Genomic DNA, 25,322 nt, shown 5'->3' with positions numbered 1-25,322 from the left:
CACTGGCGTTGTTCAGTTTAATAGACAATTTAATTAATTCTAATTAACTATTAATAATTAAAATTATGTACCTATAAATAAGAAACTATTCGTTATATATACATTATATAATATACTGAAGTAATATAAATTAAAATTTTTATATTATAAAATAAAATACTACTTCCGTTTATTCGTTTATATTTTCATTTATTACATATTTAATATTTTAGAAATTGAAAAAAATTCATTAATATTTGTTAATATGTCAAATGAAGTATTGAAAATATAAATATAACGTGTTAATTATATATTTAGATAATTACAATTAACAATATATATTTCTAAAATTTTCTAAAATTAATTTTAACTTAAAATCTGTATTACAACTGTAACCTTTACATTCAAAAATTTAAATTTTATAAATTAAGTTTTTATTTTAAGCAAAATTTAATAAATGGTATAAATTAAAAATAATTTTAGTATTAGGCTAAATATTGATGTCAACACTAAATTTTGAGAAAACTTTGAACTAAATTATCCCTATACGTTAATCAATATTTAGCACTTACACTGAAGGGGCGTTATCTGTTATTGATAGGTATTAAATTACAGGAAATTTCCCAAAAATATGAATCATCATTTTATTGAAAGACGATGTTAAATCTTCATCATAAACGGGATTATAATTAACTTTTACAAATACATAAAGAAAATTTTCAATTAAAACTGTAAGTATTGCATAAGTATTTATACCATACGTTCGTATTGTAATTAAGAAGTTCGTTCGATTAGAGAAACTTTTTACCCACTTCAAGAAAGTTAATTATAACAAATTTTGCTGAATTACACTATTTAAAAACATTGTTAATGTAACATATATAAAGTGTATATAATGTAATTTTAAAATTAATATAAATGAAATAGAATAAAATACAAAAATCCCATTAATTACATTTTTTTAATTAGAAAATTAGGTCATTATTATTATTTTAAAAATTTCTTGAATAATAATTTATAATAACGTAAAATTTTATGTATTGTTAGTTTTAAAACAACTAACTGAATTCTTAAAATATTACACGCGATATAAACGTTAATAGAGTAAAAGTTTTAAACATTATAAAAATAATAGATAATTTTTCATTAAATAACAATAAGTATTACATAATTTAATTCTCGGTTAAAATTAAAATTCATATCTGTCATAAAAACAATAAATAAATAGAAAACGGTGTTCTATTAAATAATAAGTGATTGTATAACGTTTACTCAAATACAGGGTGAACCAAAAATAGGTAGGCAGTAGGTGGAATAGGGTTTATGTTAGGGTTATACTATAACAATGGTATATATTTAACTTGGTTATGGTTATGGTTGAAAAATTATATGAGAGATGCATTTCAATAAATTAATATACAAAGATACTTGTGCAAAAATGTTTGTCGAAGCGTGAAATGGTGAAATGTAAACTTCAAAGCTGGTATAAATTGTGATGGACAGTAGTTTGAGCACCCGTATTGATAAAATTGCATTGTATTTTATTAGTAAGTATAATTGTATATGTAATCTCAAAATTTATATGTATATGTAATCACAATAAATGTTATCATTTGTTGTCCACCTACTTTAGGTTCACCGTGTGTATATATGTCGTATTATTGACCAAGTGCATTGTAAAACCGATATAACGTGGCTTCATATAATGCAAAATGCTTTATTAGGCGATCAAATTCCCAGTTTTACATCTACCAAATTTAATAAAAAGCTTTATTTCCGTTCTTCAAAAATTTCTACAGGATAAGATTGTCACGGCTTTCTTTTATCTGTTACACCAATACCCAGTGTCGTAACTAGATTTTCAAGTGGCCTGTGCAAGATTTTATTTTTGTCCTTCTTTTGAAAAAAAATATAAATAAATACGATGGAAATAGTCGGTTAATTTTTAACTTTACCCAAAAGCGTTACGGAATTGATACCCACAACGATAAAATTTAAAATTTGAAAATTAAAATTTAATACTGATAAGTTTTTTGATACTATTTCAGAGCCCCCTTCGTCTTGGGTCTGTGCCTATGCCCTCGTTGCACCTGCCTAGTTACAGCACTGCCAACATGTATCAGCAACAAGTATAAATTTGATACAGGGCTCTCTTATAATGCGTACCAAGTTATTGATACGCATCGAGATTCCGTATCACCAGCATTATATACAAGCAGTTCCAACTTTCTGACGTAATGCATTCCTAAAAATGTGTCTGAAAATAAAGTTGCATGTTGTAAAACGAATTCTCCGTTCCCAGAGAATAAATTGAATATGTGTGTGTCGTCGTCGTCGTACTATGTTGTGTTGTATTACAATGCTTAAAATACTATTTAAAACGTGCATACTATATATTAAAGTGAAAACAAAGAATAAAAATATCTAATTTTAATACATGGTTTAGATGTTAGCGAAACCAAATTTTGCAGAGAGCGCCACCCCACAATAGCTCAAACTCTTTAGCTTAGTTTACACAAGTATTCACTTATGAAAGCGGTGTGCAAAAAGTGATTCAGTTTTGCTTAGCAAATTCTATTTTCAGCTGCTGTTTTGCAAAACGCGAATAGCGAAATGAGCAACCAATCATATGCGAGTTAAGAGAAACGTCATCGACACAAGGTGGCGGCTGGAAAGAACTAATTGTTGTTAAATTCTTGTATTTTTATTTAAATATATTAATGATAAAATTAATATAAGATTAATATTAGTTATTATATATATATGAGTTATATATACCACAATTAAAATATATCTATGTACAGTACATATTTTTATATATATGTGCATACAAAATGTCTTTGATCATTGTTTAAAAAAATATACGTGTAATATTAAATAGCCTACTTTCTCCAATAATTTGATCAACCTTTAATAATTACATCCTATTACAAATGGGAAGTAAATAGCAGTACACACATATCAAAATATAATAAATTTTAAAAATTAAAAGACTTAATATAGGTAAAATTACAGCGCTCAGCGAACAATTTTCATCTGTTTTCCTTTAAATGGAAGTCCAAATAATATATCGTCGTTAACACACGAAAACCTCGTAAGCGCCACTAGGTATCAAACAAATTTTGTCATAGTTATGCAGGCCCTTGGAGTATCCATGTGCTGCAATTCTCGGAAACATTTGACCAATAGAATTGGCTGTACTGTTACCTGTAACAAACTCGTATATAATTGGGAAATCCACATTGCTAAGGAAACTTCGTAAACGACTAAATTTTTTTTCTATTGTTCAGTTTAGTAAGTATTAAATCAGGGTAATCACACGATAATAAACCTTCACATGGGAAAATCTTGTGCTATTATGTGCAATATTAATTGTTTGTTGTTGCCTCTGTAAAATTTGATTTTTGGCGCTATTAGGTGTTTTCGTGTGTCAACGACGATATGTCTTTTTTGAAAAATGAAAGTAGAGCTTCGTTTATCTCCATAAAACGATGCTTCAACGTCGTAGTTTGGACGTGCAAACTTCATCGCTTTCATCTTGAAACTCCCTGTCTTTTCAAGAAAATTCCGTGCTTAGGATTGGTAGAAAGATTATTCGCTTTGCAAAAATGTTCAACATGCCAGTGCGCTTTGTGGCCCACCAGTGGCCAAGCGGTTCCGTTCCCCGAACACCCCGAATTCGGTCGTGTGTTCACACCTCTCCAGGACGGGCTAACCACATGGAGTTTTCCGAGATTTCTCCACGTTTGTAACGCCTGAATAGGGGCCAGTTACCTTTAAAAAGATCTCCCGCAAGACATCTCTAGGCGTGTTGCCTGGGGAATATTCTTTATTCCTCAGTATACTGTATAATAAAGGAATAATCTTTATTCCTCTACTGTACACAATTTTAAAAAAAATTTTAAATGTGTTAGATTGGTCACTCGGTGTGAAAAACTCTTACATAAGATAACATTTGTAAATATAAATTAAATACTATAATATAATATAATAGAAAGATTAGAAGTACGAAATAATTTAATAATCTTAATCTTTGCTGATGCTATTTTTTACCTGAGCAACGCCGGGCTCATCTGCTAGTATAATAATATAATAGTATAATAAACAATATAACGTAGATTTAATTGACAAATTTTCCATAATTCTTGTAAAACTCTACAAAATAAAGGAATGAATTTCTTACAGATAGAGTAAAAATTTAAAGTTTTTAAAAAATATATAAAACAGTCGACTCCGCATAAGTCGACACCCCAAGGGAAAGTGGAAATGTGTCGAGTTATCCGGGTGTCGACTTATGCGGACTCGACTGTATATTTTTTTCTTTATCTGATAATTTATCGATATAGTCTCACATAAATAAAAATGAAATCAGCAAGTCCTCTCTTAACGTCGTTGAACAAAGACAGTTAAATACAGTTAGCCCTAAATTTTATACAGTGAAAATAGTATGTAGGTTTGTTCAATTGGTTGTAGGAGCAAAGCAAAGCGAATTTATTTAAGACCTGGTTGGTGATTCGCGAAATAACCGTGTGTTTGGATAAGATAATACCCCGGTACACATCAGGAACTTTATACAGTTCCTCCATCTTGTTTTTGCTTACCCTGTATACTTATACCCCTATAAAACAAATGGAACATATCTGCATCTTTTCACTGTCTAAAACTTAATGCATTAACATTTGTAATTACTTACAATTATTGTTGTCGATTTTTTTTTATAAACAGTAAAAATGACTCTATGAGGGGAATTAGGCTACGTGCTGATAGTTGCAAACGCCATACGCCATCCATAGAAAATTTTTAACTATACATCGGTTAGCCTATGGTAAAATTGGTTCCGTTATACTTCCTTTCGCTTAACGTCGCAATTTCGAAGAACCTATCGACGACGTTAAGCGATGACATGCACATCCTAATTTTTTGGAATTATTTGAAGAAAGCGTGCTTATCTGTGGTATATTTATATTCATAATCAAACATTTTATCAGAACATTAATTTAAGTAATATTTTGTTTCTTAGTAAAACCAAAAATGTTGTAATTTTATTTGTTTCAAACTAACATAACTTAGAGATTAGTACATCCCCATGTAACAAGGCTTGCCATAATGCAATAGATTATTATTATACTGTATGATATTACAAACAGAATAACTTCTTAGTTCGCAAATAATTTGATAAGATTTCGGTCAGCATAGGTCTATATACTTTAAAGATGTCATTTATTACGTTTACTCATCTGCGCCTTGCAAAAATGTGAAATGAGTAACAGCTGACAGATTTTATCGATAAATTTTGAAAAAAAAACTAACAACTTTCTATTACTAGTTTTAAGATTAAGTCATTTACAGTAGAAAAAAGGGTATAGGCCTATATAAAACTATTTTTTTGTATGATGATTGTACAAAAATGAAACGCGTTTAGATATTTTTACGAAAATGTTTTTCATTTTGGTAAAAATATCTAAACACGCTCCACCATTGCCGATCTTACACATAATGATGGCTAAATAATATATGTTCTTTAAAATAATCGGATGCTCGTAAGTTATAATAAATTAATTATATCATTAACGGGGGGCGCTTGCAACGTTCGTCAGTGGTGAGTTTTTGAGTGAGCTGTCATTAATGAACTCTAGCGCTTTGGATATGATTTATATTAAAAATTGTGTGCTTCTTTACTTCAGTCTTACTAAAGTACTTACAGTTTTGATATATATTTATTACTACGTGCTTTATTACTAATTGGAGGTATCGAGTCTAACCCTGGCCCGATGTCTCGCACTCCTCCTCCCTCCCCTTCTTCAAAGTCGTCCATATCGTGTGTTGATAAACGACAAAGATCTATTGAACCCAGTGCCGTCTTTAGGGGAGGGCCTACGGGGCCCGGGCCCGGACCCCGAGGTCGTAGGGGCCCCTGAATCCGAAAGTAATAAAGTTACAAAGAAAACAAATAGGTTACTTGAAATGAAGAAACCATTAATGATACGATTGAAATTACTCCTCCAACACGCAGTTTGAAGTGTTGAGTACAGGGTGAAAAATCTCACTGGCTAAAAAAGAAAAAAATAAAAGGTCAACAGATTTTCTGGGGTATGTTAAAGGGTGATAGCACGATATCCGTAACCGGTCTCGCCGGTGCCAAGGTCTGTATAAGAAGGTCAAGACACGCTCCCGTGATTCTATGCGGCAGCGGCCATGTTGGGGCATATCGATAGAGATCACCATACGTGGTCCCTGCGTGAGTCGACTATTATTACGTATATACGCACTCAGAACGTTAAACAATGGGTTATTCTGTGGCACCTAATTGTAAAAGTAAGTCTACCGACCTTCGATTGTTTAGATTTCCTGCAGATAAGCAGAGGAAAGCGAAATGGGTGCAGAACTGCTGACGGGATAAGTGGCAGCCAACTGAACATTCTAAACTATGTGAGAGTAGTGTATATTATGTATTTTTCTATAGGTACTGTCTTCGAGATGTACACTCAAACCTGTTTTTGTGCGGTGGATAGGGACCGCATAAAAAAAGTCTCACGTAGAAAATAACTCAAAACCGTACGAAATAACTAGGAATTGCTTTTTTAACTCCTTGGGCCTTTTTCTGCAATCCCTAATGGGGAAAAAATCCTCTAAGAATTTTATTTTTTATATTAATTAATTATTTCCACTTAAATACCAATCTAACATTAAAAAGTTAAAAATAATCGTTAAAAAATGATTTTATTTGATAAATATAGCTGCAGAAAGTGTTATTTCATTTAACAAGGCGTGAAATTTCACACCCGCAGTCTAAAGCTGGAGGGGAGCTAACTTACCGCATCTGTTCAAATATAACATAATATTTATGATTTTTATGCTATTAAAATGAGAGGGACCGAAAAACGTGAGAAAAAAATTTTACTGAATAAAAAATGAAAAAACCTGCTGATGTCATAGAAAACATCCAATAGAGTTTTAAAAAATTTTACAGGAAGTCAATTATGTTCCAATTTGATTGAAATTTTCATATACCGCACAAAACAAATCGCACAAAAACAGGTTTGAGTGTATACGTGAGCTCACATTAAATTATTTGTTGTTCAGCTTCATTTCGAAGAATCTCAGTTAGAACTGTTAATCTCAACTTTTCTGTCAGTGAGATTACATATTTTTGCCAGAGATATGAACAGTACTTTGAATGTAAAAAAAACTGTATGGAAGCAAAAACTCATTTATGCGTACTTCTGCTGACTTCCGAAAATGGTATTTTATTATATTTGTATCTTGTGTGTTTACAGAGAAAGAAGTTATGTCTCAGATAAGCTCTGTTAAAAATATCATCAAATTGTGTTTAATATTATCCTTTTTGATTAAATTTTATATAATTAGGAAAATATGACGTTTAAGCCTTTGTAAAGCCAAAAATGTTCATTAATTAAACGTTAGTCCAGTATTTATTTTTTAATGCATTAATATTGTATTGGTAAATGCTTTAAAATAAAATTTTGGATAACTTATGTTATTGCATTACTTTACCAAGTGCTTATATACGTAATTGCATCAGTTTTAGCACCTATTTAATTAGTTTCATTCACGACAGCAAGTGATGTGGATGATTGTTTCTTTTAAACTATTTGATCGAAAAGTTACATAAAATTGGGGATGCATAATCATCCGAAATTATTATTATAATTTTGACTGGAAATCACTGGATTTATGCAATTTTAGTTTAATTAATGTCGTATAAAACTGACTGCTCGTACAAGTTTGCTTAAAACATGCGACTCAAAATACCTCAAAATGGCGGCTCAAGAAGTAGGTCACGCGTGTCCTGACCTTATACAGACCTTGCTGAGTCGTCTGCATGAAAGTATTAAAAAAGTATGATAACTTAAAACGTATGATAACTTTCTTATTTTTCGTCTCCGGTCCAAAAGTAGGGTATTGTTGAACTAGTCTCGGTCCCCTCAGTTCAGGTATATACTCAAAGTTCCGAAATTCCATAGGTGGTAATATATAGTATCCCCGAATTTTCTAACTTAAATGTCTCTTTTACTACTCCGACTTTCTATTTTTTTATATCTCTTAAATTCATCGTCTAATGAACGTCAGAGAAATAATATTGTTATCACCAGATTAGAGAGAAATTCGTCTGAAGTTCTGTCTTTGGTTTCCGACATTCTGTCATCTGTTAAAAGACCCAATGGTGACTCTATTTTGATGAAAGATCTTAAAATAGTTTCAAAAAATAATTTGGTGGTGGCTAAACTTGACGCTGTCTCCGATAAAAACTCATTTACCGAAATGTACAGTACATAACATCCGAATGAGGGAAAAGTGCTCTAGGATAAAGTTTTTTGACGATTTACATTGGAGATGGAGAATTAGGAGAAGAAATCTCGTTCTCTACCGAAAGGCTAAGGCGACAGGTAAATCTGCGTTCATGAGAGCAGATTGTTTAACAATTGATGGAGATAACTTTACGTTTCACCTAGTGAATAACAGGCTGATGAAGATTGAACCTTTTTTATCACCAGGGAAGTCGGTGGATCGTCAAATGGACGAAAATTAAAAACTTTACCTGTTATTCCTTGCTCAGAAGTTTGTAACAAAAAAAACGTTTGAGTTAATTTGTCTTATTAATGGGTATAATAACTATACATAGACATTATTTTTTATATGGTCAAAAAAGTTTAATAAAAACGGCGCCGATGTAGGTGTTTACAGTGTGATAGAATTTGTAATATGTTTCTCTGAGCACTGGACTAATTCTCTAAACTAGTTCTTAACCGGTGTTCCGTGGAAGAATAGGCGTTCCTCAAACTCGCCTCAAGTGATCCACGAAAAGAGGCTTTAAAGCTTTTATTACAAATTTATTTCAAATACTACAAGATATTATTTCATTCGGAGACAATTCCGTGTTTCTAATTTATTCAATACAATAAATTTTATTAGTTTATTGTCTTTTTGTTTTTGTCAGAATAGTAAACATGGAATTACTTATCGTATTTTGAATATATTAATGCTAATGCTTCGCTTAATAAAAAGTGTATGAATGATGTTCTGCGTCCTCAGAAAGATCGAGACCATTGATCTAAACCCATGGTCGGCAAACTGCGGCTCACGAGCCGCACGTGACTCTTTAGCTGCTTGAGTGCGGCTCTGCCGCAAATATTTACTCTCTGCTAAATATTTAATGACTTATATTTAAATCATCTTACCTTATAAACAACTTAGTCAAATAAACAATTACAGAAATATTAAAATAAATCATTTTATTAATTACAAAATTGGACGAATATTAAAGCGAAAACTAAATACGTGCACATGCTGCTATACGTAAACAAAGAGGTCAGGTTTCGTGCTAACGTCACTAACTTCGCATTCTTGGCTAACACTGTAGAATAGGGATGAAGTCCGTCAGCAGTCTCATTGTGTACAGTACGTTAGTTATCAAGAGAAAACGTTTTAAAACGTTTCGCTTCCTTACTAACAGAAATTAGAGCATTTCTTCTTGAGAAGGGTGTTCACTATCCAGAACTAACGGACAATCAGTGGATCCAAAAGTTTTATTTCATGGTAGACGTTACGTCTCATCTAAATCAGCTTAATCGTAAACTACAGGGGAAAGGAAACTCAATTTTTTTCGATGTTAGAAGTTATTTCATTCGAAAACAAATAATCCCTTTTTGCTCAAGATTTTGAAAGAGAAATTTTGATTCACTTTCCAAGCCTCTTGAAACATCGCCAAGAAAATAATTCTAATATTGACATTTGCTATTTCAAAACAACAATTTTAAATACGAGGGAAGCTTTTTTCAACAGGTTTCAGGAATTCAGAAACAGCAAAGCGACGTTAACCTTTGTTAAAAAATCCCTTAATGCTACTGTAAAAGAACTAAATTTTTCTCCCTTTAATATTGACATTGGCAGCTTTGAAATGCAATTGCTGGATTTAAAAAACAAAGAATTATGAAGCTCTAAATTTGAACGTCTTTTTGCTGATATTGGAGACAAAAAAAATGTGAACTTAGTTCACAGCATAAGTGGTCTGCTTTGAAAGACCTGGAGAAGGAAGACATGATGATTTTTAACACCTGGAATAGTATTCCTGACTCATATGATCAGTTGAAAAAACTAGCGTTTGCTGTTCTTTCCTTTTTCGGTTCTACATATTCACGCGAACAATCTTTTTCAAGCATGAACCTTATCAAGAATAAATTGAGAAGTCGTCTTATTGATGAGAACCTGGAATCGTGCCTAAAATTAAAAACAACAACATACAAACCTGACTTACTCAAACTTTTCAAGGAGATGCAAGGCCATTGTTCACATTAGTGTTTGTCAGTCATTATCGTGATTTAATTTTATGGATACCTTACAATTTAATTTTATCAATAAATAATATCATTATTAAGTATGATATCAAGTTTTCTTCAATGTACAGTTCCTATTGTTTAATTAAGACCTAAAATTTTAATTAAAGTTTATTGATTAAAGATTGTATGTATGTATGCATTAAGTTAATAACAATGTATCTACCTATATAGTTTAAGTTTAAGAAATTTGGCTCTCAAAAGGAATCTCAATCGTTGTAATGTTGATATTTGGCTCTTTGACTAATGAGTTTGCCGATCATGGATCTAAACTGATAATTTATAAAAACCCAACGCTATCCGCCCGGTATATCCTGTCCGGACGAGAAAGTTCCCAGGAACTTTTCGTGGTGATCTGCCCCTGATAGTTCGGGCCATCTCTCACCATCCGGCAGCCCAATTGTGGCTTGGCTGAAACCACGATAATTATGAATAAAAGGTCATCTGAGCGCAACAGGGAGAAAAAAGTAAAAAATAAATAATAATAATCATGCGTATTTATAGTAAACTTTTTAAATATTTAGTAATTTATTTCTGTTTAAGATTCTTGTTTCATTTAGGTCTAATATTAGTACACATTTGAAATGTTACGCAAAAACTATTTCACAAATGGCAATAATTTGTGACAATACTTTTTCTGGAGAAAATTTGAAAAGAAATACACGTGTAATTAGCAACTTGAGACCAATTACAATGTGATTTGTTCAGTAATACATCCCGGTTGCTTCCTTTGTGGGGCTTGCCGAACCCATGACAGGCATAAAAAGGCCCTTTTGATGCTCACGGGACAGAAAGTCAAAAATGAAATATATAAATAAATAAATAGTGTTACTATTTTGTTATTGTTATAGTATGTTTCATTTATAAGTCATTATTCATTAAAAAACAGGGCTGAAGTAACGCATTAGTCAACTCAGGCATTGCCTAGGGGCAGCATATGAAGAAGGGCTGAAAAATCGAAAATTAAAATATATAGCCTACTATATGTATGTCATACTTTATGTTTTATACTTAAACTTTAATTTTATAGAAACGTTAAGCTTTATTAGATATCGGATAACAAATAATCAGTTATAACTATTTTTCAAAATAATAGTGAACTAGAACCAACGAATTAGGATTATTACACTCTCGGGGAATTTAATTAATTCTTTTATGTCCAATATGAATTTCGGCCTATCTGAATTCTTTTCAATTGAATTTTACAAACGATAATAGCAATCCCAAAAAACAGAACTTCTGATAACAGCCATTAACACTACAATAAAACCTTATAGATAAGTTAAGGTACTCTAATTACCTTGTTATAATACACACGAAGGTTTAAAGAACAATTACGGCATTTAAACGAGTCATTCACATAAAATGAAAAAATAATTAATACAGATATTGAAAACAATCCAAAAGAGAATCAAAAATAGGAAATGGAAATGAACTAACCTAGCTTAAAAAAATGTGGGCCAAAAAGAAAACACCAGATCTAGGCCTATATTTCAAAATTTTTGCTCCCTTGTTTAAATTGTCATTCGGTTATGTGAGTGGTTCATCTATATGCTATAACTGTTCTGTGAATTTGAGTAACTTATCTATTGAAGATAATTTGAAGGTATTACCTACATTATAGATTTAGATAAGTTATACGACCTTTTATTTGAGGTTACTCGTCCATTTCGTTATGCAAAAATGCTTTAAAGATTTCCAGGTGGCGGAACAATTACGGTAAAAATAATTTTTATTACAAATAAAAATATTTAACGTCGACTCCGCCCGTAAACACTGTTGTGTTCCTGAGTTGTTGAATAAAGACAAGATATGAGGACATTTTATTGTTTCGTCTGATTTGTGAATACAGTATTTTTATATTTATTGTCCTTGTCCATTTCATTAATGTATTAATTGAAAGATCCTTTTATTGAAGTTTAATCGTTTTCACATAATTTTAATATTTTATTCTGACTGTGGCCATTCTAGAATTTCCTCTCTTCCCCAAAGGTTGATTTTTAGACTGTGGTTCCCTTGAAATGTTCTGTGGCCCCAAGGGCAGGGGCGGACTGGCCATGTGGAAAATGTGGAAAATTCCACATGGGCCGTATACATTTTGGGCCGTTTTTCTAAATACAGTATGTACATAATATACCGTTTTGTTCGGTTTTATTTTTAAAAAATTTCATTTATTTTTTTTTTCGTCAAATAAGATAAATTTCAATTTTTAGGTGTAATATAGATATATGTGTAGGCCTTTATCGTTTTCCGGCCCTACCCGAGTCTGAAGTTAAATTAGTCCGGCCGACCCGAGTCCAACACTACATTGACCCGACTCGGCCCAAACGCAAAGCATTCTAGAAAAAAAGTAATCAAAACAGACAAAATTGATCATTTGTTTACGTTGCTAGAAACTATTCACCACCCCTATAAATCTTAATGCTAAACTTTGAAAACACGAGTTATTAGTTTTCCACCCAGCCACCAAAACGCTGACTGTAGTCATAACAGATTTAATGGCCAATTATATCATTTCCTTTATTTTAGGTAAGTAAAAATTTTATTCAATAATAATTTCCTTATATTCCAAACCATTTAATTAAAGATATTCTTTAGGTTCAGCTAACTAATCTTTAGTTTGCCATTCACCCACGGTGGCGTTGCTTGTAGATGGGCAACCTGCGGCGTTGCACAAAATATTACAAAACAATATAACGCCATATAAAATAAAAATTTAAAATATTGACATCTAGTCGTTTGTAATCGTACTAAATATCAAGAGCCCGCTTCGTACATATATTCGACGCAACTAGAGTTAGCCCTTGGGTTGAGTCATTTTTGCATCTTTAAATATGAATAGAAAAAAAGACATTTTTTTTATTTATGGGCTGGGCCAGTAATAATTTTTTCCACACAAAAATTTTAAGGCCAGTCCGCCCCTGCCCAAAGGGATCACATGGTCTCCGGTTGAGAAACAAAGAAACATCCTGCTTTAGAGTTCATATAATACAGATCTCGTGTATACTTTTTATTCGACGTTTTTCATGCTTAAAATGTTATTAATCGCCATTCAAAAAAACTCTATTTTATACCATATATAATGTGATATAACAGTATAATAACAATTATCATTACATTTATTCGGTAAACAAAGCTCGCCAGTCATTTATAATTTATATGATAATTTATATCTAATTATTCTGATTTAATGTAAACTTAATTGTGTTCGTGCCTGAGTTTACAAATTAATCATCGTTTTTATTAATATTTGTTATTTACTGTTTTTAGATTTATTTTAAATTGATTAAATAAACTTTTATGCTTTATTATAAATTTTTCATGACAATTAGATATGTTTTGTTAAATCAATTATAAATAATTTAACGAATTTGTTAAAACTTTGTTATTATAGAAAGGAGCTGAAATCATGAAGTATGATTACATCAATAGATACGTTTCTCTCTTTTTTGGAAAAATGGGTTACAACGTTGGAAAACATCCTTTATTATATTCTTTAACGCCATTACTAATCATCGGGATATTATCAACTGGATTTTATAAAACAAAAATTCTAAATGATACCGAAGACTTGTATAGTCCTAAAAATGGAAGAGCAATAGAAAGCAGAACGATTGTGGAAAAACTGTTCCCAGATAATATGTCTAATGTTCAATTCAGTAGATCAACAAGACTTGGTCGATTAGGATTTATATTATTCGAAGAAAAAAGGCATAAAACAATGCTAAAAGAGTATATACTTAAGGAAATTACTTATGTTCATAACGTAGTACAAAATATAAGTGTAACTTGGAATAACAGGATCTATAAATATTTTGATTTGTGCAGAAAAAATGTGGACGGAACATGTTACAATAATAATGTATTGTCTTTTAGAGGAAAGATAAGAAAAATTCGGAAAAAATTATTAAAAATCAGGTAAATAATGCACTGTACTGTACATAGTGGCAATTATTAAATTATAAATTTCATATTGAATTATATTTAAAATTTTCAGTAATTTCTTTATGTTATATTAATTAAAAGCAGAGTATTTATATATATATATTTATTTATTGAAATATTTTAAAATTTTCCAGATATCCTGTAGACATACATGAAGCAACAATGAATGCAGTAATTTATGCTTTTGGTTTGGGTAAAGTATCAACTGACGACGATGGATATATTGTAAATGTGGGTGCTGTAAGACTAATTTATTTATTGAATTATCAAGATGAAGACAAAAAAATTTTAAACTTAAAATGGGAAGAGAAATTTATTGATACTGTTTCTCAAATTAAATGTGATCATTTGAATATTTATTTTTTTGCATCGAGTTCACTTGATGTGGAAGTAAATAAAATAACAGAATTGGTTCTTCCCCTTTTACCTGTAACAATAGCCATCATGGTGATATTTTCTGTAGTAACTTGTATGACTACTGACTGGGTTACAAGCAAACCTTGGGTAGGAATTGCTGGATGTATAAATCCGTTATTAGGTGTCGTTGGAGCATTCGGCCTTCTATTATGGACGGGTATGGAATTTATTGATATCAATGTCTCCATACCATTTATTCTCTTAGGTGAGGATTTTTTTAATCATTAAATATTCAAAAGCCTGATAAGAAATAACAGGTTTATTTAAGTTAAATTGTTTATATATACATTATAAGATATATTTTATAAGACAAATTATGAATTTATTTAGTTTTTTAGGATATCTACATACTAAAAATCATATAAATAGTTATATAAATCGTAACTTATATGATTTTTAGTACTCAGATGTTATAGCTTTAGTTATGATAGACTGTATTTAGGAAAACTTTTCAGATTAATTTTTGTTTTCTTAATTGAGATATCGTTTAGAACTCTAAATATTGAATTAATAGAAATTAAAAATATGAGATTATAATGTACATTTTTAAAAGTCAAATTATTTTGACTTTTGGAAACAATTCTTTTTCAAACAATTCAATATCTAGTAAACGTCCATCGCCTCTAGATTTCAATGGCTTTGTCTGTTTGCCAACGAGGTGAAAAAGACGAATTACGTGTTACTCAGCGAAAATATTAAATAATTAAATGGGGATATTAGCAACAAGTACTGTACAGTACATTATTAATTTTTTTGATTTTGTTTTTGTCATGTTATAACATATATACAATTCGTTTTAAATTATACTCTTGGCAAATTATTAAAATATGTTTGTATATTTTAGGTGTTGGACTGGATAATTCTTTTGTTCTTTTGGCTGCTTGGAGAAGAACAGATCCTAAGATGAGTGTAACGGAAAGAATGAGCATCACTTATTCAAAAGCAGCAGTATCGATAACAATCACTTCACTTACAAATTTTCTATCCTTTTGTATTGGAATGACTACTAGTTACAAAATAATCCAAATTTACTCCGTTTATATTTCGTTGGCAATAATCTTTTGCTATTTTTGTGAAATTACCTTTTTCGGAGGAATATTAGCAATTAGCGGATACAGAGAAAGCAAATGTCTTCATTCTGTATTCTGTATTCCAGTGAAAAGAGGAAAATTACCAGGTAAATATTTAAATTTTAAAAATATTAATTCAGTATGCTATTCATGATTTGCTATTTGTATTTATAAGTATAAATAACGATACAAAAGTAAAGAAACAAATCTTTTCACTGCAATATTTCTTTCCAGTGGCTAGATTAAAAATTTCAGCTATTGCATGCGTATCCAGATTCGAGACAGATCTGGATCCTTCCAAATTATCTTTGAAAATTTGGAACAGGCGGCATTTCTACGTCATCCATATTATTCATCCCAACCGAGGATCAAAGCCATGCATTACGAGTGAAAATAAATCCACTATATAGGATAAGTCAAGAGTCCTTTGCATCCGCTTTATTCCAAAAGTAATGCAGATATATTGATTTTATTAATTTAGTTACGTATGAAATTATGAATGGAGAATCGAATGGAACCTTTTTGTTTACGTTGAAAGCGATTTTCAAGTTCACTTTTATACTCCTCGTGAATTTTAAGTTACTTTTTTGAAAGAATTAATATCATGAACGCGATTAACGAATTTAATATATCTTCAGTATTCTTGGAATTATAAAAGTGCAAGCGACTACTCTATACACTTATAATATGATGACGAATGCCAAATGGCCGAAACGGTTAAGGTGTCAATATACAGTTCTGGGGACCAGGATCGAATCTTTACGAGCAACTCCACGGATTTTTAAGATTTGGTCTGTCCTATATTTCTCACCACCCGGTCGTCCCCACAGTGGACTTGATAGTTCAATGGCATGGTTAAATCCACGATGGGCGGGCGCTCTTAGTTCACACAAGGCAAAAGAGCCTAAGATAAAAACCAAAATTTGTATAAATATAACGGTGCTTTGCGTTGACAATTCAATTGATTGATCTTTTATCCGATTTCTTTCAAATTTAACTTTTTTTATTTATTTTTGTTTAGATTTTAAACAAAAAGTTAATTATATTAAAGATGTTTGTATACTATGATTTAAATCGGAATAAACATTAATTTTTGACATTTTCTATTTAAAGTTATAAACATATCAAGATATTAGTTAGAACATACACAGCAAGGTCTTAACATCGTTTTTGTTTTTACTCCGTGACGTCGCGTGTAAATTAAATAAATAATTTTCCTGTTAGAGCTTATATTTAATTTTCTGTATCTATTTTGGTGTTTTTAAAATGTATATTCCAGAAGAAAGATCAGAAAAAATAAAGAAAACAATAGAACAGGAGGAAGACAGAGTAATAAGGATGAAGAGCGCACGGAATAGGGCAAAAAATATTTATAATAAAAATTTACATTTAAATCTCACTTTTGTTTCAATTTATTACTTTTTAATCAAATCGTTCATTCGCTAGCTGTACTTAGTTCGTTCCTTAAGTTGTCTATAAATAATGAAGATCGGAATATTTTAATAATTAAAAAATTTTAAAAAGTAAACAAAGGATGTAGTAAATATTCTGGTTAATATTTTATAATGTACAATTTACACTGCAGACTTGCTTTGTATCTTCGCAATTTTAAAGCAATATAGCAACGTTTAAGTGAGAAAAATGTTGAATACAACACTTTTTAGCCCCATAAATCATCTCAAGAATGAAATTATTTTTTATAATACTAAGGCGGTTTCATATAGCTTGTGATAGCAATTTCCGACGGGAAAATAAATAGCGTATTGTATTTTTGAAAAAAACAAACAGCGTAAAATTCAGCTATACATATTGCCATTATAAAGTTTATAATATCACAATATTCGCGAGGCGTTAAAATGACAAGACTAAAATCTGTTAAAATATGAATCGTTAATGCAAACAATTTTAACAGTAGTGGATTATCGCCAAATCAAAAGAAAAAAAAAAGGTAATGGAATTAATCTATTAGTATTATTCAGGGAATGAAACATTTCGCTACTGTTTTTTCCATTTTTGGCTCTTTCTGTCATATAGGCATTAAGCATTTTTCCCAAATTCATCGTGGGTTCGGCCAGACCCACAATGGGGGCGATTGGGTGGAAAGGTATGAGGCCCGACATATCCAAGACAGACCGCTCATGAAAGATTCCTGGGCAGTTGTTGCTCGTCTGAATTCGATCCCGGGTTTCCTGAGCTTTAAATTGATGCCCTAACCTTCTTGACTATTCGTCGTACATGTCGCTTGCTATGTGAATCCGCCTGAAGCCTTTCAAATTTTTGACTTTAATGTTAAATTAAACTACTAATACATTACATTTTGTAACTTTCAATTTACAAGCTAATTTTATCTTAAAAAGTTATTTCACGCATTTTCAATTATACCGTGCATCCCATTTTAATTAGTCACTTAAAATATCTTGAAAAATATGCATCCTACGAGAACGTTCTACGCCGAAAATATTCTACCTTAAGGGAAGCTCAAGATGACACCGTAGATTTCAACATATATGGCGCTACAATCGGTGTAAATAGTCTTTATCATTTATACGAGGAATGCGAAACAAGGATCCCAACAAGACATCCTTGCTGATATGGAAATTTTTGAAATGTTTAACGCTAAATCCAAATACGCCACCAACAAGTTGGTATGTGCTTGTGCAATACGAGCAATGGGCAATAAACTAATTCTTTGAAATGGAAAGAGAGTATTATTACATATGTTTTAACATTGCTTTTAACTGAGAAGACTTCACAGTGTTTCACAGCTTCTAAACTCAGTATTATAACGTATCAACGTGCTCATATCAAGTTATTTGGATTCAGCATTAAACATTGTACAGGAATAACATTCAAAAATTTCCATATCAACAAGAGTTTCTTATGGGAATCCTTGTTTCACGTTACGCCTAACACTCTGTGCATATAAATATGTCATTATGTATTCATATTTTACATATGTTTTTATTTACTTACCCAGCTTAATGTTATCAGTCAGTTATTATTATCATTATAGATGGGTCCCAAAGTAATTATAATAAGCGAATTCTGTTGTGTCTACAGTTACGGTGACCATACGTCTTTTAAGAGGACAATCCTTTATTTCACCGCTCTGTCCTTTAGAATTTTTTTTTTTTTTTTTTTTTTTTTTGATAAAATGGCCATTTTGTCCCTTATTTTGTAAATTGAAATAGTAAATTGAATATTGGCACACGACACCAATTTTCAATTTACCTAATTTATTTTAAGCAATCTATAAATTTTACCAAACCTGCGTTGATTACTTAAATAGCTAGGATAGCTCTTGTGAAAATGAAGGAATTTGAATGCTCCTACTACGAGAAACACTTCTGTGGGCAGGAAGGAACGAGGAAAAGGTTTTGTGCATTTCCTGTCCGTGGAACTTATATATAAATGACGGCGAACTATTCAACGAAGTTTCGTGTATTATAAGTTATGTCACCAGTAAAAAGATCTAAGAATTTCGGTAATACGGCAAGTCTTGCCAATGTAGATGGATTGAATTTTTTTGAATATTTCACAGATAAACACAAATCTTTTCAAGTCATTTTAAAAATCGTTGAATATTGTTCATACCTCCCTGGATCTAATGCCACCACTGAACGAGTATTTTCATTGGCGAACAATATGTAGACCAGTGTAAAAACTTAATTAAAAATCAAAGCATTGGAAAAAAGCATTTATACAAAAGCAAAGTTGACATGCATTGTATACAGCGTTATGATGCTTATAAATGCTATGAACAGTACATGCTTATATTTTATAAAAATGATATAAAGCATTTTAGTTTAAGTGAAACAAATAAACGCAATCTGCTTTTTTTATTATTATGAAACAATTTCTAGTTTGACCTTTATTTTCTCCAAAAATATGGTCATCGTATCTATTGTATATGTACTGGGAAATCGTAAATAAAATAGTCCTACTCCTCTTCAACGTTACCTGGAGAGCTATTTAGCAGTATAAATGCATTTTTAATCTTCTGAAACCGTGTTGTCTTAATTTCTTTGATTCACTAACACAAGGTGTGTTACCATTTCAACACTTGGCGGTATTTCATCTTTATCAACTAAATAAAGATGAAATACCTCCAAGTGTTGAAATGGTAACACACCTTGTGTTAGTGAATCAAACTATAAATGCAATCAAGTTTTGTGACATTTTAGGACACACAGAAGACATTTCTATAAAAATTAGTACCGAAACTCATTTATTATGACAGTTTTGGCGCTGCAACCAACAAAGAACAGTTTCCTTTGCATGCAAACATACATGTCGCAGTCAAGTTCTGCGTATGGAAAAGTGATCAGAATGTTGAAAGATCATTCCTACCACTACAATGATCATTACTTTTCCGGAACGCACTTTTGTTTTTGTATAGCTGTTTCATGAAAACAACTCCAATGCTGCGCATGCACAGCATTGAAATTGTGCAGTTTCGTCGAGAGGACGATTGATTTCACAAGCTCTCAGAAAAATGATCGCTAGATTCAAGGAAATTGGACAACTGGAAGTTCAACCCGGTCGAGAGCGCTAACCTATCACTTCAAAAGTCGTTGAAGATGTTACCACAGATGTTATTGAATAATCCAAAAATAATGTTATAGGCTCCAGTAGTACACAAGGTAGTTGGATGTACTAAGTATACTTTAGCACAGTGTGGAAGGTAGCAGAAAGTTAGTGCATTGTTATCCACATGTCGACTGAATTATGATGACGGCTTTTTTAGCTCTTTCTACCCAGGGGGAATAAGTGAGCCTTTTTTAGCAAATCCATTATGGGTTCGACCAGGCCCACGGTGGGGTTGCGAGATGGTGAGGAACAGAACCTTGATACGTCCGGAACGGGCCGTCCCCGAAAAATTCTTAGGGTTTTTCGATCCTGATTTCCAGTGAGATTAGTTAACACCTTGGCTATCCAGCCACATGAGGCCGTGGCGGTTTAGCAGCAGTTTGACGTTCTGAGGAATCCAAGATCTGGTTCCGTTCCTTGGAAAATCCGTGCAGTTGGTTCCAACTGCACGGATTTTCCAAGCGTGCCAGCATTCTCCTGAACTAGTTTTGCCACCATTTTAAAGTTGCTGACCCTGACGGAAAGTCAAGTTTTTTCGACACAGAAATCCTCCATGACGCATGCACAATGTTATTTTACCATACGAAGAATAACGTGCACGCCAGTTGTAAACCAGTTAGGGACTTGTTTAGGAGCAACTTAAGTTAAGAGATAAAATAATTTGCTTTAAAAAGCCGAGAAGAAAAAACAAGGTTGACAGGTTGCACATACGTCCGGGTGTAAGATGGCGGATTAAGTTTCGGTGAGAGTGTGAAGACTTTCGCTGTTAAAGTGAAGTAAATTTATAAAAATATTTGCCAGTACTTTGTTTCGTCATAATTTCACAATTTCTACTAAATCCCGGACAAAATTAATAGTTAACCCGGACAATGGATTAAAAACCGGACTGTCCGGGTGAAAACCGGATGGGTGGTAACACTGTCCTGAACCAAATGAGAATGAGACGACTGCTTTCTCGAGATTCTTGCATTAGGTGGCGTTGAACCCAGTTGAAGCGTCTGCGACTGTCCTCATGGATCTTTAGATGGACGGATAGATCAGGCCACTCACTAGATAGATCTAGTCGCTCAGAACTGGGCCTTTGAGGCATCAGTTCTGATAGACTTCTTCTATATAATCTACACATATAACATCAGCCACAACCAGAAGTTGCTTGTCGCCGACATAGAAACGGGACTGATCTTCGCATTAACTTTCCTTGCCAAAATGTAGACGAAGTAGATGTGTTGAGACTATGGAAGATTCTTTGCACTGATGAGGCACATTTTTATCTCATAGGAGCAGTAAGCAAACTCTCGCATTTTTGTCACAGAAAACTCCTAATATATTTCTAGCTGCTTCCGCTGCACTCACCTAAAGTTACAGCTTGCTTTAGATTCACACTTAATTTAAACCTTGTACTCAAATGCTGAAACAGATGACTGAAAACCTCAACGGAAACATAGCTCAAAATAGCCGCTTCACAAACTCAGAAAAATGATTTCGTCGTATTTCCGCATCGAATGTGACCACATAAATAAGCCAGATAACGGAAAGTCGAAATTTACGCCATCTGTCAGCCATGTGTCTGATAAACTGGCATTGGAGCCTGTTGTTGCGTAGTATGAATTGAATTTTTTCTTCTACTTTCTGTTATACAGTATCAGCAAGAAAAAATGCAGCAATGAGTTGCATAACTTTTCCAGCAATATTTAAAACTGCATGTGGCACCATCTGTTATGATATTTTATTAAAAACTTTTTATATTTTTAATTATTATAAAATGGCAAGAAAATTTAATTTTGAAAGTAGGGATGAGTTTTATTTTTAAAAATTGTAAATGATAATAACAAATAAAATCGTCATTAAGTCTGATCCTACTCATGGTGTGGCAAACGACTCTACTCTGTCTCCCCACTCTCTCTACCTTTAACCACTAAAATTTAATAGCATCAATTCTCCTAATACACAAACCTTCCTGCAAAATAGCAGAAATTTTCGACAAAAAGCACAGGAGTTAGTAAGCCTGAATAAGTGTGACCAAAATCGTGCCCCCTACACAAACACATCCACACATACAGAAAAACCCCAAATTTGTTTGCATTTCTCTACGTTTCAAGATCCCGAGTCCAAAAATGTAAAAATCTTTGACCGATTGCCATACTTTCTGTCTGTCATGTATAACAAAGCCGGGAAAATAAAAATAAAAAGGACGAATCTGAGTAAGAAAAATATTTCGAAACAGATCAAAGTTACAAATATCAAAAAAATCGCACTTTACTATTCCAGTTATGATTATACGATCGTAAGTTTTTTTTTTTTTTTTGCTAAAGGCAGATTAATTTGTCCAATTAATATTTAACTTGGATAATAAATAAATAATAACCACACTTTCTAGAGTTCTAATGCAATCATCTTACGTGATGTTTATGACATCATTACTAAATAGTCTTTCTATCAATCGAATTTTACCTTTCGTTTTCCGCAACAGCAAAATTTGAAATTTTCAACAGACAGTGTATTCTGTCAACTTTCCATTGGCTTCAACTATAAAATTTGGCATCAATTTGGATTTATGCTGACGGTTTTTTCAGTTGTCTGTTTCATCTTATGATACTAAGCTTTATCTTTGGTCAATTCTTCTTCAAGAAGCTTGTCCCAATAGGCGTGGAACAAACTTCTACGGCTACCCAAGACAGTATCGGGAGATGCTCCACTTTTGTCGTACCTCATTTGCAATAGCGATAATGTCTTGTAGAACTACTTTCATTCGAGATGGAGTGCCTGTGCATACCGGACGCTGCGTGCAGTAGTTTATATCATAATTTTCCCATTACAGAAGCGTGTATTTCCACTTCGTTCTCCTGATCTTAATCCGTGTGATGTTTATTTGTGGGGCAACTTTAAAGATCTGGTTTATCTGTTGAAAATTTGGTACCTTTCTAAGACAGTATCACATTGCTTGTGAAAATCAATTACTGTCGACAATTGACGGTTCATCGTCTTCAGATTTCACACGTTCAGAATACATTGAGAAGTGTCTTCTGCCTCTGTATAGATTTTATTTGTATTAAAGTATCCAGTCTATCTTATACAAATAAAATTTCCGTTGCTTGCAACGCCAAACTTGTCATAGTGATGAGTTCGGGCGTATTTTGCTTACGATCATCCGTTTATACAGTAATTGTAAATTATTATAAACGAAATATTAATACTATTAATTTTTTACTTAGAAAAAAAATACACACACACACATTCGCTGGTTAACTGTTTTTAAACATGTCATTAATCTACCTCTATTCGCATAGTTTTTGATAAATTTCCTTTCTCATACGAATATGTAAATTATTTTTTATTTGGTCAATGTTACCTATGGTTCCAAAATGGCGGCTCGTCTCTGATTCCAGCAAATAGAAGAAAGGAAACAGTGGGGACGCACGTTCAAACCTAACCTAAACTAACATATTCTAATAATTTTGTTGGTAATAATTATGGTAATTTATTATGATATCAGAGACGAGCCACCATTTTGGAACCATAGGTAACATTAACCTTTTATTTTTACTAATTTTTAAAAATATAGATCTTATTTGTGCTAATTGAAAAATATCTTGAACTGCTAATGATTAACTAAATTATTTTTACAGATATTCCATTGCTAAAACTTCTTTACGTTGGATTGGTGAAAGAAACTGATGAATTTCATGATGGCAGTAATATATTGATATTTTGTAGAGATACATTAGGAAAAATATTAACGAAAAGATGGGTAAAAATCATAATAATTATATTAACTCTCATATATTGTGCTTGTGGAATTTATTGTCTAAGATTTATCAAACAAGGAATGAAGAAAAATGATTTCTATCCCTTTCATTCTTATGCAAATAAATTTGTACATAAACACTATGAATTATTCACTGAATACTCCCATGTTGTTCAAGTGGTTATTAATAAAAAATTAGATTATTCCGATAAAAATGTACAGAAAAACGTATTAGAAATTATGAATAAGTTTTCGAATGCAAAATTCATGGCTGGAGAACAATTAGTCGATTTTTGGTTAAAATATTATGTTCAATCATTCAATGATAAAAGATTATGGTTTTCGTATAGGGGCTATAATATGAGTAAATCAGATGATTTCATTGATGCACTTCGTGATATATTCCTAAAATTTTCATTTTCACGTCGATTTAAACAAGATATATTGTTCAACAAGAACAAAACAGAAATTATTGCATCTAGATTTATTGTAGTAGCAAAAAATATCTCGAATCCGGAACTGGAAAGACAACTCCTATTATCATTATGGGCTCTCGCGGATTCTTGTATTTATCCGGTATATGTTCACAATTTTTGGTTTACAATTATTCAACAGTATGTATATATCAAAGAAACTACTATTCAAACTTTATGTATTGTTGCTATTCTAATTATAATAATGTTTTTCTTATTCGTTCCGAATATTATCTGTGTTGTTTGTATCGCGATAACAACTGTATTGATTCAGATTGGCATTATCGGGTTTATGTCTATTTGGAGTGTGAATTTGAATACGATTTCAATGCTATGCTTGTTTATGGCTACCGGACTTTCTGTAGATTACACATTTCATGCGTCTTACATTTATATCACTAGTAAAAAAGACAATCCTGATGAAAAAATCAAAGAAACTCTGTATGCTACTGGATATCCTATATTTCAAGGATGTATCTCCACAATATTAGGAGTAATGGTTATTGTATTTCCTCCTGCCGAGGCATTTAAGATCTTTTTTAAAATTATTTTATTAACAATGATTTTGGCATTTTTATACGGTATTTTCGTCATTCCAGTATTTTTAAATGTTTGGGAAACAATTTGGAAAATTCTAAAAGAAAGAAAACATAAAAATGAACATGTAGAATGTAATGAAATGAAATAATATTATTCACAAAAATTTTTGTAACAATGACTTGCACTTATTTAATATTGTGTTTTAAAA

At 31.8% G+C, this 25,322-nt stretch overlaps 1 protein-coding gene across 1 annotated transcript; it reads left to right on the top strand.

Annotated features, from left to right (window-relative positions):
- Positions 1-603: 603 nt before the first annotated feature.
- On the top strand, positions 604-25,322 carry LOC136971755 (patched domain-containing protein 3-like). The gene is made up of 5 exons (XM_067266251.1): positions 604-710; positions 13,729-14,252; positions 14,414-14,901; positions 15,541-15,873; positions 23,983-25,322. Exons 2-5 carry the CDS (start codon positions 13,744-13,746, stop codon positions 25,260-25,262), a joined length of 2,610 nt encoding a protein of 869 aa, XP_067122352.1. The 5' UTR covers positions 604-710; positions 13,729-13,743; the 3' UTR covers positions 25,263-25,322.

Source organism: Centruroides vittatus, unplaced genomic scaffold (assembly GCF_030686945.1).
Source record: "Centruroides vittatus isolate TY-2023 unplaced genomic scaffold, ASM3068694v2 contig_2696, whole genome shotgun sequence".
In the NCBI taxonomy this organism is placed as follows: domain Eukaryota; kingdom Metazoa; phylum Arthropoda; class Arachnida; order Scorpiones; family Buthidae; genus Centruroides; species Centruroides vittatus.
This window is presented reverse-complemented; position numbering and strand designations above follow the sequence as displayed.